Source organism: Sebastes umbrosus, chromosome 16 (genome assembly GCF_015220745.1).
Source record: "Sebastes umbrosus isolate fSebUmb1 chromosome 16, fSebUmb1.pri, whole genome shotgun sequence".
NCBI lineage: Eukaryota > Metazoa > Chordata > Actinopteri > Perciformes > Sebastidae > Sebastes > Sebastes umbrosus.
The window spans coordinates 13,300,470-13,318,083 of record NC_051284.1 but is presented as its reverse complement, the minus strand read 5'-3'; the positions used below and the strand labels follow the sequence as shown (position 1 = coordinate 13,318,083).

Below are 17,614 nucleotides of genomic sequence, written 5' to 3'. Positions count from 1 at the left end.
TTCAATATGACGTGAACATACACACTGTCATTCATGTTTAGGGGACTTTCTTGACCTGAACTGAACCGCTATGTCTGTGTATGTACCACAACAAACAGCCTCCGATCAAATGGGTGGGTTGAGGGTTCAGTTAGAGGTGGTAAGGTTAGTGGATCAATATCTAGTTCACCACCTCTAGATAATGAATTCAGTGGTTTGCCCTTTTAGATGCTGTTGTTTAAATGAATGAAACAGAAGGAAAAAGAATGAAAAGGAAGGAGACTGCTCAGAAACCCACTTATTTTCAAGCCATCCATCCTCTGAATGCTCTAGGTCTCTAGTTTGTGGCTGTAAAGTTCCATGAGGGTGTGATTATCCTAGAGGTCACCACAGGTCATTTTATACAGTGAGGTCAATTTTTTTTTTAAATGGGTCTCAATACAATGAAATGGCTACTATGGGGACTAACGTCATCACACATGAATACAATTGGGCTCATGGATCAACAAGAGTTTTACAGTGATACCCAATTTATGTAATTCCAAGACTGTTTAGGGACCCAAGTATGCAGAAATATTCAAACACACCATTTTAGTATAGCTGAAAATAACACATTTATACTGCATGCAAAAAAACTACATGTGATTATCATAAAGTGGGCGTGTCTGTAAAGGGGAGACTCGTGGGTACCCATAGAACCCATTTACATTCACATATCTTGATGCCAAAGGTCAAGGGACCCCTTTAAAAATGGCCATGACAGTTTTTCCTCGCCAAAATTGTAGCCTAACTTTGGAGCGTTGTTTATTCTCCTTCCCAACAAGTTAGAATGACATGGTTGGTACCAATGGATTCCTTGGGTTTTACATTATTTTTAGTTTTATATGATATCAGTACCTTCACTATAGCTCTAAAAATGAACCTGCTACACCCTCTGAAAACAGTAAAGTCGGTCAGGATTGCCCGGGTTAATTAACATGTTTGTTTGTTTAATATATAATTAATAAAAGTACAGTTTTACAGTGATTGGTATGTAATATGTTTGCTGTAAACGCATATTTTTAAGCCACAATAAAGTAAATGCAAGACACTTCAGTTCATGAGAACTGAAAGTAAGTTTACAAGAACCAACTTAAAACATGATAAACAACAAGCACTCACTTTTGCAACACACACACCCACACATGGCTGACCAGTCAGTAGCAATCAGCTTACCAAAGAGAGAAATCCTATGTCTGACAAGAGCTGCCAGTTTACAAAACAGGCTGGAGGTATGATGGACAGACAAAGGAAGGAAATCAGAAAGTTACAACGAGAAAAATTCTTAGACGGAAGATTAGTAATTAAGATTACAAGAGTTAAGTAAAGAATGGTAAAGAGTTATTGTCATGCTATAATGCTGTAGTTTTAATTCTGTACCTGGTGACCATCTCCTTCTCCTTGTTGGAGGCGTAGCCGCTGCTGCTCAAGTTCTTACTGGGAGAGGAGAGGAAGTAGAGAGAGTGATTCTTGAAGTACTGGTCGATGAGAGGAAGGAGAACCTGAAGGATGACATGGATAATAATACATCAGAATTTAAAAGAGGTACAGTATATACATGTACAGCAGCTGTATTTATATCACATCCTTACTTTGGCAAAAAACTTGATTTCTTGTTCATGAGGGGACCGGTCGGTTTTGCCATTGGCAGCCATGGCCTCTGGATTGAGAGCACAAAAATACATATTTAATAGTAAGCAACACGACTACTTCAAGTCTCTTGTAGTCAGGTCCTCTGAAATATTACCATACCCAGGTGAGCGATGAACTCCTGAGCTGAGTCGACATACTTGAGCAGCTTCTTGAGGAACTTATAAGCAAACCTCTTCTCCATGGACGAGGAATCCTGCTCCAAGTCCTTCAAACCTCTGCAACAAAATAAGATATTAGCTATAAATCAACACGTTAACTATCAAATGGAAATGTCATGAAGTAGTGTACATTTTCAGCAAGACATCAACATGATAATATATGACAGACATCCTGAAATGGTTGACCTTGTGATGCTATAGCCATTGATCTGCAGGAAGCGGAAAAAGTCCTGGGCCTTCTCCCGATCACGGGCCTTCTCCTTGGCTGTCAGCGTGTCGTAGGGCACCAACAGAGCGTGCGTTCCCCCGCCTGAAACCACAGACAACCCAGTGTTATGCAAGACTTGATGAGCCGCGTCTCTCTACTGTGAGTCTGTGTGAAGGCAGATGGTGAAATGAAGTAGATCTGAACCTATTTAGTCCAGACCGGCGAGGCAAACACACGCATATGCTCACAGGCACATTAACACTGCAACAAGCGAGTGGCACCTTACATCCACCCACACAGGCATACTGTCTCTCCCGATCTGTTTTGCAGGTATCTCTGTGTCTCGTCTATGATTGACTTCATAAGCAAATCACCTCTGCTTCCAAGGTCACTCTTTTTCTTCTTGGCCCAGATGTTATGGTAATTTTCAGCCACCACCTCCACCATCCCCTTGGAATAAAGACAAGAGAGACAATCAGTATATCTCTCTGAGGAGCATGTCCCGCCCATGTTACTCATTCACATTCAGGAAATATTGCTTTTCATCTCGTATTCAGACTGAGAGATTGTTTGATGTAAAAAATGTGAGGGCACTCACCTGCAATTCTCTGGGTAGGACCACGTTGCTCGTGTCTATCGGGCTCGGATTAAAGCCGTTTGCCTGGAAATGTTCAAAAAGAAGCAGATTTACATTGAGACGCAGTATGTTATTAAATAAACACTTTCATAACAAAGGATTTAGCATTTGTTAAAGGATTATTCTTTGTTTTTAGGCTTTAAGTCTATTATGCAAGGAGATTAGCAACAAAATCAGCTTTGTGTCAGCAGTCTGTCTGATCTGAATGTTTACAACTGCATACGGCTGCATAACGGCTGACAAGTGCTACTGTCTTAAAAGTCAGAAAATGAAAATCTGAACTGATAGCAGCTGTAAGCCTACAACTCAAATAAAAATAGAAATTATGATAAGTAAAAATGAATAAATAAATAAAATATCCCTTTTGTGTAAAGGTGAAAAATAAACAGTCAAATAGGATTACAAATTGATAATCAACCTGAGTTAGCTGTAACACATAACACCACATGAGTGAAAACTAGTTAGCAAGCAGAGAAACTGAAATAGTTAGCTCAAAAAATAATGGATTTAACGAAGTAACAGTTTAAATAGTTAGCTAAAAGTAATGAAACTGTGGAAGTAGTTGGCTAAAGTATGCCTAAACAGTTGCAATAGTTAATGTTAGCTAAAAATACAGTTAACAGTTGAAATAATTAGCTAAAATAATGAAAAACTGTTGAAATAGTGAGCTAAATGTATGCATAAACAGTTGAAATAATTAATGTTAGCTAAAAAATACAGTAAACAAACAGTTGAAATAATGTCAGTCAGCTAAAAGTAAGAAAAACAGTTGAAATAGTTAATGTTAGTTAAAAATATAGTAAATAAACCATTGAAATAATGTTGTTTGCTAAAAGAAAGGATGAACAACAAACAACAATAAATAGTTGAAATAGTTTTCTAGAAGTAAGAAAATCTGTTCAAAGAGTTAGTTAACGTTTATGGATAAATGGTTGAAAGGTCTGGCGTCTGTCACTCCAAGTGGTAGAAGCATGAAAATTATTCATTATGTAACACACACTTTCATATAATTAATCCAGTCCAGTTTATAATCCACACTAGCCTAGATGATTAGCATCTATAAACCTGCTCGTTTAAGAGAAAATAGATCAAAATCTAAATATTATCTCATAAATGATTACGATTGTCAGGCATTAGTAATATCGTATTAGGAGTTTATCATCCTACCAGAGACAGACGATGTTGTGGAGAAATAGACATCATTTTAGGACCATTCTACTCATAAAATATTTTATCTTTGGTTCATTTTGAATTCTTTACAAAACATTATTGATGGTCTGGTAATAAAACGTTTTCCAACAGTTTTGGGAGGACGAGCACATTTGATGTTAGTGTTTGTTTGTCATATTCTTTGCACTGTACCTGTGAAGCCTGAGAGATCTTTCGCATTTTCTCATTCTCCCTCTGTTGAGACATGCTTTCCCCATCCTTGGTCCTGTCGATGCTCCAGCCCATTGCCAGCATACTCTTTAGGGACTCTCTAATTGGCCATCTGTAAATCTCTTTCTCCTGAAACACAGAGAAATGAGGAAGAAGGACTAAGCCCAGGAGCCTCAATCTTTAGGTCCTCTCTTCAAGTGTTACTCTTCTTCACAAATCTCACATTCAACATTCTTCATACCTTTTCCGTCAGGGCTTTGTAGATCCTGAGTTGAGGGTGAATCTTGGCCTTCTCATCCACACCGTCGCCATATTTCCATCCCAGCAGCACCTGAGGCACGAGCACAGAGGGATGTACAAGGGTGAAAGCAATCTTCATTGCCGTCACTGTCCCCTAAGGACATGATTTATTATTTGAAAGACTGGGTAAGAGATTAAGCCCGCGGAACACATTAAGGAGTCATGGTACATTCAGTTCTTGCTGTCCTCAGCTTTTGTTTAAATTTTTTTGACAGATGCAACAATGCAGGCTAAGCAGTTGGCACAAAAGAGAGCAGGGGCCTTCTACACGGAGACTAGCACAATTATTGTCAGCATGCCCAGAGGATCCCTTTCTAACAAAAAGGAGTAAACGAAGATCAAGAAACAAAGGAAACAATGCTGTGATATTGGAAAAGAAAAGAACAATATCAAGATATTGATGTGAATTGATTTGTCCCCCTTTGATATGGCTGCTTTTCTGCTGATTTTGCGTGCAGTATTTCTTCAAGGAGAGACACTTTAAGTGTCCTCTCCTTTTCTTACAACACTCACGACTTGTTCCAAGTGTACTGTTCAATTTAATGCCCATTTCCCCAGGTGAAAGCTCTTATCTTTGGTCTTACCTTCTCTGCTGACCATTTCTCATGGGAGTGCTCTGCGTATTTGTTGGCAAAGTGCTCAAGCTTCTCTGGAAGAGCAATGCTGGGAAAAAAAAAAAAAAGAGTGTGACAATTAGTCAGCTTGTGTATGCAAATGTGTGTTACTGAAGTCATGTAATGTGCATGTCATCTCAGATATGATATAATATGTCAGACTGATACTACATTTCTTTTTGATGTCTGGCTCCAACAGGGCTTACTTAGCAGTATTGATGGGTTTGGGGTCAAAGTTGCCCTGAGCATCTACAGAAACAGGCTTCTCCACAGTGGTACTAATGGAGGCGTCCACGTAGTCTGGTGGCAAAGCTCCAGCTATGGCACTGAGGCAAGGCATGGCCATCTTGAATAGCTCTGCGTCGTATTTCTGCATGGTGAGAGAGAGAAAGCTACAGAGTAAATGCAAAACATAGCTCTTAAAATGTAAGTACAGTCGTGCAAATTGTATTCTTATTTAACAAATACAAGTATTGGGACTTAAATAAAGCTACGCTGTCACTAGAGTGAAAGTCTAACAGTGCAGTGGGACCAGGAGGAGAGACGTTAATGAAGAATTATTCTAAAAGCTGAAGAACCAGCGTGTTAGAGGCTTTGGATCAATGATGGCTGTCCAGATATTGATGTTTTCAGGCCGGCCCTTTGCACAGCCTCGTTTCATGAGTGGGCATTTAGAGAGATGTGCTGAGTCCAGCCATCCGCATCATGAACGGACCTCGAGATATTTGTGCCAATGAGCCCTTCGCTTACATACTGTACATGTTAATCGAGGCTGTGATGAATTAGGTGACATTTATTTAACTGTTTATCACTTTGTGATATTACAATCAAGAAGAAGACGAAGAAGAAGAAGTAGATGTTAGCCTTTTGCCAAATACAATGTTAATGTAGCATAATGAAGTCACAATGAAACAACCCTGATGTGAAAAAATAGTCTTGAGTGACCCCTCACCCGCTGTGACAGAGAGTCAAATACTCCCCAGAAGATTTTCTTGGTGAGCTGTAGTTCATCCTCGGACGCTGTGCCGTAGCTGCCCCAGCCCGATGGGAGGCAGTAGTACTTCCAGTTCTGCTCGTAGTGGTTGGTTAGCAGCTGGAGGACACACATAGGGCAAAAAGGTCAAGACAAGTAGAGTAATAAATATACATAATTTAGTAAACAGGGCGCTTAACTGTGTTTTATATGACCGGCAATAAGTATGCTGCCTGTACGAACGCTCACAACACACAAAGCCATGCATGTAAAGCTTATAGCACCTTAAAGGAAATCAGTTCTCCCCACACTCAACAGCACAAATCCAAATGTGTACATGAAGGTATAGAAAAAAGTGTGTAAACCATTTCACAGGCTGATCACAACCTATTACGTCTTCAGTATTTCTCTCGTGTGTTCCAGACGGATTGAGTGGAGCAGTGGAGGCAACAAGCCTGTAATCACAGTCCAATACTTCATCCCCTTGTTTTTTCCCTCCTGCAGCTGGCCACTTCTTCCACACCAGATGATTAATACCGTGGGTGTGTAAGAAATGTGCACCTTTGTGTGTGTGTGTGTGTGTGTGTGTGTGAGACTGAGAGAAAGAGGTGAACACCAGTAATATTACATTAAAGGTACACCTGCAATAGAGTTGGTGGAAATTGGCTGTTAGTACCACCAAGCTGACAATCTAATAAACTGAGGTATTAAAGTGTGATCAAGCAGTGACACAGACAAAACAAAGGTTAGATTATGTAGAAAAGTAAAGAAAAGAAAAGAAAAGAAAAGAAAAGAAAAGGCAGACAGGAAACAACTAAAACTGAGGCATGCAAGTAGCCCAACATGCAAAAAGAGATAAAGGCAAGATGTTGTGCAAAAAGGGTTTAAAAAGTGAGAAAAGTGAAGAAATTGTTGCCCACTCTGAGAGGCATCTTGCAGTAATCAGTCAGCAAGGGCACATCAAAGACGAGGCGGCGCAGGAGCTGCTGCAGCATGGAGGGACGAAGGTGCCTGCAGAATGAGGCGAGAGAGAGATAAGAGTGCTGCTGCTGCCCTGAGCTGCCTTTAACCAGAACATCTTCACACTCTGACCACTTTAGTCACACTGATTTAGAGGGATATTTAGGGAAACCAGGCCCTGAGCTATAATAGAGTTTTGTTAGAAAGCAGATAAAATGTACTGTTGATCTTCGCTATTCCGGCCAGCTGAGAAGTGCTTGGTGTATTATCACTAGTCAAAACTTTTAACTCTCCTAATGGAAAGTTAGGTATTCTCCTCACTTGCAGACAGCCAACAGGCACTCCTCGATGGCGTCTCTCTGGGCCTTGGTGAGTGAGCGCCCCTTGGAAAGGCGGTAGATGGTGTGCAGAGTGGAGTCGATGAGGGTGGCGTAGTGCTCGGTGCCGGCGAAGAGAGGGGCGCAGCGGGTGAGGAGGGGCAGCATGGCTGAGCCGATGAAGCGGTTCATGGCCAGGGCCGTCTCTGTGGTGCAGAGACACTCCTGTGGAAAGAACGGGTCACAGGTCATACAACATGTGACAGTGGGGATATTTTTTAAAGTGAGACTGTCATTTCAGAAAGAACAAATAACACATTCTCACGGTTGTGATTGGTCAACCGAGCCAAACTTTTTGGACTCCGCTTCAGCTCCGCTCTAACTAGCTTTGTTTGAGTACGTGCCAAACTAGCCGTCATGCAAATGTGTTACTTGGTGACATCACCACGTCACGGAAGAAAAGGCGGGACTTCAAGCGAGGTGTTTCGGGCAGTTCAGGAGCAGTAACTCCCTTTGGCGTGGACTTTGGACTTTGTAACTTTGCAGACATTTTATATGCACAAAAAAACAACAACAACAACACACGTCACAGATATCAGACCGTCACACATGCTGCATTGATTAAATTAGCATGAGTATCTGTCAGTGTGAACAGTGCTGTGTTTTGCCTGATGTCAGAGATGATATTCTTAGCTTTTTCCATATTAACACTTTTGCCCGAGCAGACACCTCCAGAGCAAAAAAAACAAAACAAAACAAGGGCTCTCCTTGCTGTCAAGGCTCTAACTCAAACTAACTACTGCAGTGTACAGACACATTGGGACTCAGCTCACAAAATAGCTGACTTCATTGCAAGCCAGGTGCTCAAAATGACTTTCACTCCCCTGTGTGCTGCTGTGCTTTAAATAAACATTTAACATTAGGTGATGGATTCATTTTAGCCAAAAATCTGCACCATGTGTATTTGAGAGTTTGCAGCTGAGCAAGCCATCTGCTTAAAGGATAAGTTCGGTATTTTTAAACCTGGACCCTATTCAACATCAGCTACACATTCAGCCATAACATTGAAAATCTTTTAGATAACACTAAGCTATGCTTTCTGTACACCAACACAACAAACTCTGACAACACCAGTGTCCTGTGGTACTACTCTCTCCAACTCTCACTCACGTTGTCTTCCGGCACCAGGTCACATGACACAATGACAAATAACAATAACAAACAGACCGGATCAAGCGAAAGGTAAGAAGAACATATTATTTCTCTGTAGGGTAACTTCCATAACGTTGTCAGACACTTATAATAACAATCTGAGCCTGTCAGTGGCAAAAACACACAACACTTTTAGTGGACGTAAAATGACGGTGCCAGGTTGCCCCAAATGATTACATTACAGCATGTTAAGCAGCTGGCGTCGGCAGCTTCTCCCTCAATACTGACCCAATTTCAAAAAGTGTTGTCCCCATTAATCAATTAGACACAAAACATGGGAAAATGGGGTCCAGGTTGAAAAATACCGAAGTTATCCTTTAAAACTCCACAACTTTTTTTTGTTGATAAATAAGAGAAAAGAACAATTACATGAATCATCCGATGAGCAACTTGAATCATGGCTTTATGAGGAACTCCAAGTTAGTATAAAAGGTTGCCCAATATTATTGATCCTGAAACTCCTTGATGAAGTTCATGCTACAGAGGCCGACCATTCATTATTCTCTTCTGCGCTGATGTCAGCTTTACCCACCGTATCCAGAGAGGTAGCGGCCCTCAGGTCAGGAAGGAAACCCACTTCGAGCAGGTGAAGCAGAAAGCTCTGGTCCTCGATGCCGTACACCCTATCCAAAAACAGCACCATGGGAGCCTTGTGATCTGGACAGAAGCAGGCCGACATGTCCGGCTCAGTCATCGACCCGTCTGAGAGAGATTGAGACAGGAAAAGAGGGCACAATGTTTACAATAAAGCAAAACCACTCAGGTGTGAAGCAGTGAAATACTCAGAGAACTGCCCACAGTGCATAATGGCAAGTCTTTTCTGATTAGGAGAGCCATGTGTATTCATTAGGTGGCATGCAGCAGCATGTGGATGAGAGTTTTCCAGTGCTCGCTGTCTTCACTCTTGGCCTGCTGACAGAGCTTGTGTGGCGGTGCTCTGGGCAGCAAATTTAAGAGGCGAGTCTTGCCATGCTTATGCAGATCAATCAATAGAGCAAGACAGCTCGCTATAGAAATGATCTGGCTTACTCAGAGCTATGGGAGTGTGCAGTAAAGCGTTGTGCTGATTAAAAAGGCATGAGCGGTGAAATGTAATCAATAACCTACTGCCTTGCACTGAATGTGCAGACTTTCGTAAAACCATTGTACCTTCGCGTGAGCGGACCGTCCTGTAGTGGCATGCAAATGAATAGGATGTGTCCTCTCAGGTGTGCAGTACAGTATGCGGCCCTGTGTTATTAGAGTGAACATCCTGTACCTTTGTTGGTGATGGGCATTTTGAGCGGTATGCTGATAATTCCCACGAGGTCTTCAGTAGGCACCAGAGAGCGCAGGATGGCACGAATACGCAGAGCTTCACCTTTCCCCTTGTTGATGAGCTGAAGAAGAGGAAAGGAAGTGAAAATAGGAAAAAACTGTCTGAGAAAAACACAAATTAATTCACAATTTCTCTCAAACGTACATGCATCTCTGGGGCGCAACGTCCCAACAGGTCGATGAGTGCAGAGTAGAAGGACATGATGGCGTTGCCCATGTGTACCACCTCCTCTTCATCGTCACCATCAGCAGATCTAACAGTGGAAAAAGTGAAGAGTTGAGGAAGAGCATTTCTAAAGGGCATCACGGTAAAGATGCAAGCGAAGGAAGGGGGATAAGCAGCTAATCTTAAGGGGTGAGTCCTCAGTATTGATTTGATAAGCTTCGCTTACACGTCAGAGCTGAATCCAAGCACGGAGCCCGGCAGGTCCAGAGCCGGCGTCTCGGAGATCTTGATGGCTTCCTTCATGGCGGCAAGCAGGCCGTTCCCTCCCTCCCCCCGTAGGGCAGGTCCAAAACACTCTGGACGCCGGATGAGCAGCTTGACCACAACGCTTGAGTTCTCCTCCACGCTCTCGCCTGGAACCCAAACATAAAATCATAGGAGTTCATAACATATTCACATCGTAACAGATTGAATTATTAATGTCAGCAAGAAAATACAGCACATACACACTCTGTAGCTCTACCATAAAGAAACACAGCGATATCGCTAAGCCTCAGGCAAAAAATCCAGGTAGACTTTCCCTTAAGCAGCTGAATGAAGGTCTTTCAAACTGAGTTGGGCCTTTGCTAGCTTTTTCTACATGTCTAGAGAGAGTACATTAACAGAAAGAGAGAGCGAAAGACAGAAAGAAGGAGAGACTGGATGGTTACTGCAGCCTTACCGTTGACAAAGACAGCAAACCGTAGGAAGGAAAGGTAACGCTCCCCCTCAATGGGGTTCCAGCCGATGTCTGGATAACCCTTTGCCAGGAGTATTGGACAACTCTGAAGACCACAGCCTGCTAGGTAGGTGACCACCTACGGGTAGAGCACATACATAACATCACATCACATATAGATCAATACTTATCCAGCACAGAACATATATTCTTCCCAGGTGACTTCAAATTGGGTATCTCCTAAGGGCTGTCAAAGTTAACGCAATAATAACGCGTTAACTCAATTTTTTTTTAATGCCACTAATTTCTTTAACGCGTTAACGCAACTTGCGATTTTTAATTAACCTCTTAAAATCCAACGGGCCCAGCCGTATTCGATACTTCAGAGGTCGCAATAGGCTCAGTTTTAAAGCTAGAGTGAAGATACTGGCATCATGAAACTAGAATCAATTGGTACCAACCATGTCATACTAGCATGTCACAAAGGAGGGTAAACAACGCTCCAAACTTACGCTAAATGTTGGTGAGGAAAAACTGGCATGGCCATTTTCAAAGGGGTCCCTTGACCTCTGACCTCAAGATATGTGAATGAAAATGCTGTCTTTGGGTACCAACGAGTCTCCCCTTTACAGATATGCCCACTTTATAATAACCACATGCAGTTTTGGGGCAAGTCATAGTCAAGTCAGCACACTGACAGCTGTTGCCTATTGGACTTTAGTTTGCAGTGTTATGATTTGAGCATATTTTTTATGCTAAATGCAGTACCTGTGAGGGTTTCTGGACAATATCTGTCATTGTTTTGTGTTGTTGACTGATTTTCAATAATAAATATATACATGCATTTGCATAAAACAAGCATATGTTGATAAGAGTATTAAATACTTGACAAATCTCCCTTTAAGGTACATTTTGAACAGATAAAAAATGTGTGATTAATTTGCGAGTAATCACAATTAACTATGGAAAATCATGCGATTAAATATTTTAATTGATTCACGGCCCTAGTATCTCCTCTCACAGACTACGGTGACACAAAAGGTTGAGTCCTACCTTGTCCAGATCAGGCTCCTCCAGTGCCAAAGCCAGGCCGTTGTTGTCCATCACTGAGGAAGCAGCCACATCTAGAGGAGTGGAGCCCCTCATTGCTGGTGAAGCTACAATACAAAGCACACTCGTAGAATCAAACATTTATACTTCATATTAGCCAGTATCTGTGTTCACATTTCAACAAACAGCAGGGGGTGGTGTTGCCACTCCTTCCAAAATATCACTGGTAGCTGATCTGCCAACAGCTGGTTGGTGTTAAAGGAAAGTTTTTGCTATGGACACACACAGTATACTCATTATGGGAACCAGTTTATGTTGCACTGCATAAAAACTCCTCATATATAATACTGTGGTTGCAGCTTGTATATTTTTGTGAAATTTTAAGATTTTATTCTTAGATTTAATTTTCATTTTGCTTTTACTGTCACATAACTTGTTGTCACCTGTTTAATGAGCAATCTGAAGTGTGTGCGTGTGTGTGTGTGTGTGTGTGCATCCAGGGGAGACACGCTGTCGCCCCAGCGGGGTGCTCTCTGAGACTGTCGCACCGCCATCTTCTAACAGAATGGGAGATGAGTCGCTCTCTTCGCTGATAGATTTTCAAGGCTCCGATTCACAATTACACACACTCGGCTTCTGAGCTGCGAAGCTAATATATGTGAGCTCACAGGCGCAGAACAAGTCCTGATGATGGCAAAAGGGTGACTACACTGTATCACCCATATTAATGAGAATGCTGACAGTTTATAGAATTAGAATTATTTCATCCATCCTAGAGGTGGTTTTACAGGTTAAGTTTGACCTGTACCATCCATCTTCGTTAAGAACTTCCTCTAGCATCCTACAGGCTGAGCATTTTGATTAATTCCTGATCAAGTCGTGTGGTCTTCATCCTGTAAATAATGTTGTCGCTCAGCATCAGCAATCATGTCTAAGCATGATGGATATTAGTAAGAGTAGCAGCTAAGCAGAGACATGTTTCCATTAAATTGTTAAGCGAATTTTAAGCAAACTTTTGGAATGTCGCAAAAAAATAAATGTGAATTAGGCGCGTTTCCATCAATGTTTTGGAGTGAATAAACTCGGCTACAGTGCAGTTTGGTCAGACATTGGCACTATAGGCTGCATGGCTGTAATATGCCAGCAAACAGAGTAGAAGAAGTAGAAGAAGTTGTGAACCGGAAACAAAACAAGTCAGCTTGGCCAGCTAACCATCTACATCTAGAGAAGAATGGAGAGAGGTCTTCAGGAATTTGTTTTAATTGGTGTTTCAGGTCAGCTAGTATTGGCCATGTTTTATGTTGTATGGCGACAAAGACAAGTATTCACACGTTTAGGGGAATATCCGAAAAGACGCAGACAGCGGAAATAGCTGATCAATCATGTGAGATAAATGTTTGCCAAGTCAGAATTCATTAGGCAAAGGCGTTTCCGTAATTCATTGAGAGCATCAACTCATTTTCGACAAAGGCAAAAACTACCTCAAGCCAGCGTAAAAACTTTTTTCCGCAATTCAGGAAATTTAATAGAATTTTGCTGTTTCCATACAGCTTTCTAATGTGAATGGAAACATGACTATAGAGAGGTGTACCCACCTAGGCCTACGCTGCTGTTCTCCAGCAGGTAGCTGAGGTGGTCGAACATGGCTTTCTGATTCTGACGGCTGATCCGGCAGAAGTAGCACAGGAAGCGACAGCAGCTGGCCACCATCTTCGGGAAGGCGATTTCCTGTGGAATGGCAGATACAGACTAAGTAGGGTGAGGGTCAAACATCTTCCCTGGTTGGACAGTAAAACAAGACAATTGAAATGTCAAATTATAAAGCATACGAAATATTTCTCGAACAGTCTCATGTATTTACAGTTTGATGTAGTAGATTATCTGCATGTCTAGACATTGCTTACAAATTGTCACTCAAAAAACAGTAATTTGACATCAAGTGGTTTTGGAGAGGTTGTTGCTATATTCTGAGGTGCTGAGTTTATTATAATGACTTTCTCCAGGCTCATTACTATGACGTCCCCAGCATGTCTTTGTTCCTAATTAACGTCTAAAAAGCCTGACACCTTCACACACTGCCACCCTCACTCTGCCCTTTCTGCCCTCCATCCCAGACTCTAATGCTGTCAGCCTGAGGAGAAAAAGCCCACCTACTGGGACCACGTCTTCATTAATGCACACTCGCAAATGATAACACACAAAACTGAACTAAAATCACAAACTTCCTCAGTGAGAAACATCAGTAACATCAGTGCAGGAACTCTGTGGGTGCCTCTTTAACGGCCTGTGGAAGCAGAGAGAGAAATATAGGAGGTAGAAGTTGTTCAACCTGGGACTTGTGTCCTCCGAGCACATTGACCATGACTTCCATAACAGTCTCATGCATGCCCAGTATTCTCATCAGGTTGGGGTGCTGGTAGAAGACTTTGTTGTTCATGATGTCACTGGAGAGGTAAAAAGACATAATGGATACTTAACATTCAATAAAAACATATTTTAATAGCTCAAAAGTTAAGTAGATAACTAAAAAAATGTTAACACAAGCAACCACAACCTACCCAAGTCCATCAATCATGAGCTTTTCCTCTTCTTTCCCCATACGGACAGACAGCAAAGATCTGATCTGACCGAGGGCGGCCAGGAGGTTAATGGTGTCCTGGACCGAGGCGGCACTGATGGTGTAGGTCTTCCTCATGGCCCGGAGCAGCTCCCCGATGCTGTCATACTGCCTCCTCAGTAGGCTGAACATCTTGCGGACCAGCTCGGAGTCCAGGATGTGACACTCCTGGGCCCAGCTGACCATCGTCTGAGAGATCAGCTCCTTCAGATTGGCTGGAAAGAAAGTTGGGTAAAGATGACTGATAAGTTTCCATTTTTAAAAGGAACTCCATTACAATTATTGTATTTGCCATGAACAAACTTCATATTTCACTAAGTTGATGGACTTCCAAGAGACAGATTTAAAGGGAAAGAATGGTCAAATACAATCAAATGACTTGATTATTAGACTAAAAACACTGAATGTTGCACTTCAAATGCAACTCAGGGAAAAACCAGTGGAATGGCCCTTTAACATTATGTAACAGCAGTTAACCCTTAAAAGTGATTTATGTTATGGAGATGATTCCAGTCAAGGGACCAGTCACCTCACATGTCGTACTCTTCTCAGAGGGAAAATTACATCTTTTAACATAGTTAAAGCAGCAAGATTTGTCTTGGTGGCAGCAGAACAAGCTGTAAACACAATAGAGACATAGTAAAGAGTTAGGCTATATGTTGTGGTGAATGTGAATGTATGCAAAGAGTTTAAATATATTTAAACATTCATGAGACACAGCAACACAAGCATTAAGTCACGTTTATGGTCACCACACAAAAGTCCAATATTCACTCTCCTTTTAGCTCTGTTTGGGTCCCCACCAACTCCTCCTCCTCGCTGCTGAATGCTCCACTGTGTTCACCAGCTAGTTGCTAACTTTGTCTTTGTGTCGTTTGGTGTTGGGAAAGAGGAGTACAGTGGGTTTATCAGAACTCTTTCAATGAAAACAGCTAGAGCTGCTCCCTCTTAGTCGAATAGAGTAGAGTACTCAATACTCAATACTGTAGCGATTTAGGCAATAAAACCGAAACAATGAGCTGAGGGATGCTAAAATGTTCATTAGATAATAATTCTCTGTGGGTTCATTAACACAAATGAGCTCTTTCACACAGTCATTTGATCAATACAATATTGATTAGTGCAGCTTTAATGTTACATAGTTAATGTCATAGTATCCTCCCTCACTATGCTGCTTTCAGAGATCATCAAAACTACATTATTACCATGAACACAGGTGACATTATGAAAAAGAATATAGACCCTTTTACAGTCTGCAAACAATTATGAACGTAAGTGTGCGCACGCAGTTTGGCAATGGAAGTAAGGTGGAGTGCAATAGCTTGTCAAGGGCATGCAAGGGCATTAACCACCAAGGATTCCAAATGAAACCTAAACAAATCGACTTTCCAGATCTATTAGTGAATGGGTAGAAGATATTAGTAAGTGGCCCAATATTGAGTGGCCAGATATATACATACATGCATTTGGTGGAGAAACCCAGCGTGTAACGTTAAACCAGCGTGAAATGATGAGCATACATGTCACTAGGTGCTTACAACTACATTATCCGTGGTCATGTACAGAACGTGAAATACCATGATAGACTCAGAATTTTGAGTTTATTGAGTTTTTAAAATGGGCACAACAAACGCAAGCATTTTGATCGTGTCCTCAGGCCAGTGGTAGTCAACACGTTCAATAGCTTACGCCCATTCCGTTGCCAACATGCGCGCCCATATTTTTGATGAGGTCGACTGTAAAAGGGTCTATTGGTTAAAAGAATACAGGCTTTTCTCATTTAGCAGTAAGATGAGATTAGCCTTTAAAGTAGCAGAGAAAGCCTTGCTTCGACGGTGAAGTGCTTGCTGTATTGTCTTGTAATCCTTACTGCATATCATTGGCCTTAAGAGGAAAATATACTATAACCTTCCTTCTATTAACTGAGGTCACACCAAGGCACTTCTCCCTTAAACACACAGACGTTAACACACACACACCCAACACAAAGCTCTATTAGACTGACGTAAAAAGGTCTCCCACTTGACTGGATGCTCCCTTTGGTGCACAAGCCACGTTTGAGCACCGAATTCAAAGGATGCATTCCCAAACCGGCTCTGTGATGCAAATAAGACCTTGAGCACAGAACAAAGAAAGACAGACAGCTCCTTCAAAGTCTTTCGCGTGGCTTGAGTCGAGCTAATAGGACTGCATGCGTGTATCAGCCACCTCTACAAGCCCCTGCTTCTAAAAGGAGAGGTAATCAGCTGTGTCTCAACAACGTCAGTTATTTTCTTCTATTCTATCAGAAGGGAAAAAACAAGTTTGCGAGCTCATTCATGAAAAGGCACATTTTCAGCGGAGCGGAGAGGAAGCCCTGTTATGTAACGAGTAAGGGAGGGGTAGTGGACAGTGTATTAATAGTTCTACAGTGCAATATTCTGCTTCTGTGGTTAAACTGAGACGTTTGTTTGGACAGCTCGTATGTGGGTTACCCTTAAGGCTTCATTAAAACTGGATCAATGGCTGTGTGGGTGAGGGTGTGCACATATATTTGTGAGTCTGTTCTTGGGGTATGAATACACAAAGGAGAGAATAAACGTCAATTAAACAACTCAGAACCATAAAAGATGGAGCCGTTTATACGGAAATTGATTTCCTTAAAAGTATTGCAATTAGGTGATTGTGTTTTTAAGACCCCTGTGTCTGTTTGGTTGATTGGATCTGTTGGTCAAGGCTGTCAATCACTGCAAGTGTGTGTTTTTGTGTGACGGGTGGGGAGCCAGCAGAATGTCACAGTCAGCGGTAACCGATCCTGCCGCCGAGAGTTGCGTGGGTGTCGGAGAAAGGGCAGAAGCACCATCTTGTTCCAAAATGTGAAGCGACATCTCTTCCTCTCAGCCAAGATGCTTCACAACACCTGACTCTCATTCTGTCACGCTATCAAACACGCGCGCTCGTTCCGTCGGTCTGTTTTGCTCTTGAATACGCCCCTCTAGCCCTTTCCCCCCTCACTACACCCCAACAAACAAACCGGTCTACTGTTACACTGATGGAACTGGAAGCCAGCGGTTTTTATGGTGTGAGCGTTCAATTTCACACACCCAATCCCTACGCTCACACACACACATTTCTTCAAGGCAAGTCATCATGTCTGAGCATTAAATGCTTCTGGTGGATAAACCATTCATCAGAGGGGGAAAACGACTTCTGCGCTTCTCTTACTTCATTCCTATGAAATAATGGCAAAGACAACGGCGCCTCTTGTGTCTTCGGGGTCTCACTGTGCGAGGAGGAGAAGTTATAGCTGGAGTAACAGTACAGAATAGATCATGTC

The 17,614-nt window shown here is 42.0% G+C and overlaps 1 protein-coding gene across 18 annotated transcripts in view; it reads right to left on the bottom strand.

Annotated features, from left to right (window-relative positions):
* Positions 1–17,614, bottom strand: part of LOC119474286 (ryanodine receptor 3-like) — a 121,582-nt gene that overhangs the window by 31,462 nt on the left and 72,506 nt on the right. For all 18 annotated transcript variants that reach the window (XM_037746204.1, XM_037746211.1, XM_037746206.1 and 15 more), the window contains 23 exons: positions 14,240–14,513; positions 14,011–14,125; positions 13,277–13,409; positions 11,685–11,788; positions 10,635–10,770; positions 10,140–10,326; positions 9,893–10,001; positions 9,689–9,809; positions 8,963–9,132; positions 7,223–7,443; positions 6,862–6,952; positions 5,921–6,061; positions 5,175–5,338; positions 4,939–5,017; positions 4,296–4,385; positions 4,037–4,183; positions 2,636–2,698; positions 2,412–2,487; positions 2,016–2,139; positions 1,771–1,886; positions 1,611–1,678; positions 1,399–1,520; positions 1,195–1,244 (listed from right to left, as the gene is read on the bottom strand). In XM_037746204.1, coding sequence (XP_037602132.1) covers positions 1,195–1,244; positions 1,399–1,520; positions 1,611–1,678; positions 1,771–1,886; positions 2,016–2,139; positions 2,412–2,487; positions 2,636–2,698; positions 4,037–4,183; positions 4,296–4,385; positions 4,939–5,017; positions 5,175–5,338; positions 5,921–6,061; positions 6,862–6,952; positions 7,223–7,443; positions 8,963–9,132; positions 9,689–9,809; positions 9,893–10,001; positions 10,140–10,326; positions 10,635–10,770; positions 11,685–11,788; positions 13,277–13,409; positions 14,011–14,125; positions 14,240–14,513 — 2,901 coding nt within the window. The remainder of the gene's footprint in view (positions 1–1,194; positions 1,245–1,398; positions 1,521–1,610; positions 1,679–1,770; positions 1,887–2,015; positions 2,140–2,411; positions 2,488–2,635; positions 2,699–4,036; positions 4,184–4,295; positions 4,386–4,938; positions 5,018–5,174; positions 5,339–5,920; positions 6,062–6,861; positions 6,953–7,222; positions 7,444–8,962; positions 9,133–9,688; positions 9,810–9,892; positions 10,002–10,139; positions 10,327–10,634; positions 10,771–11,684; positions 11,789–13,276; positions 13,410–14,010; positions 14,126–14,239; positions 14,514–17,614) is intronic.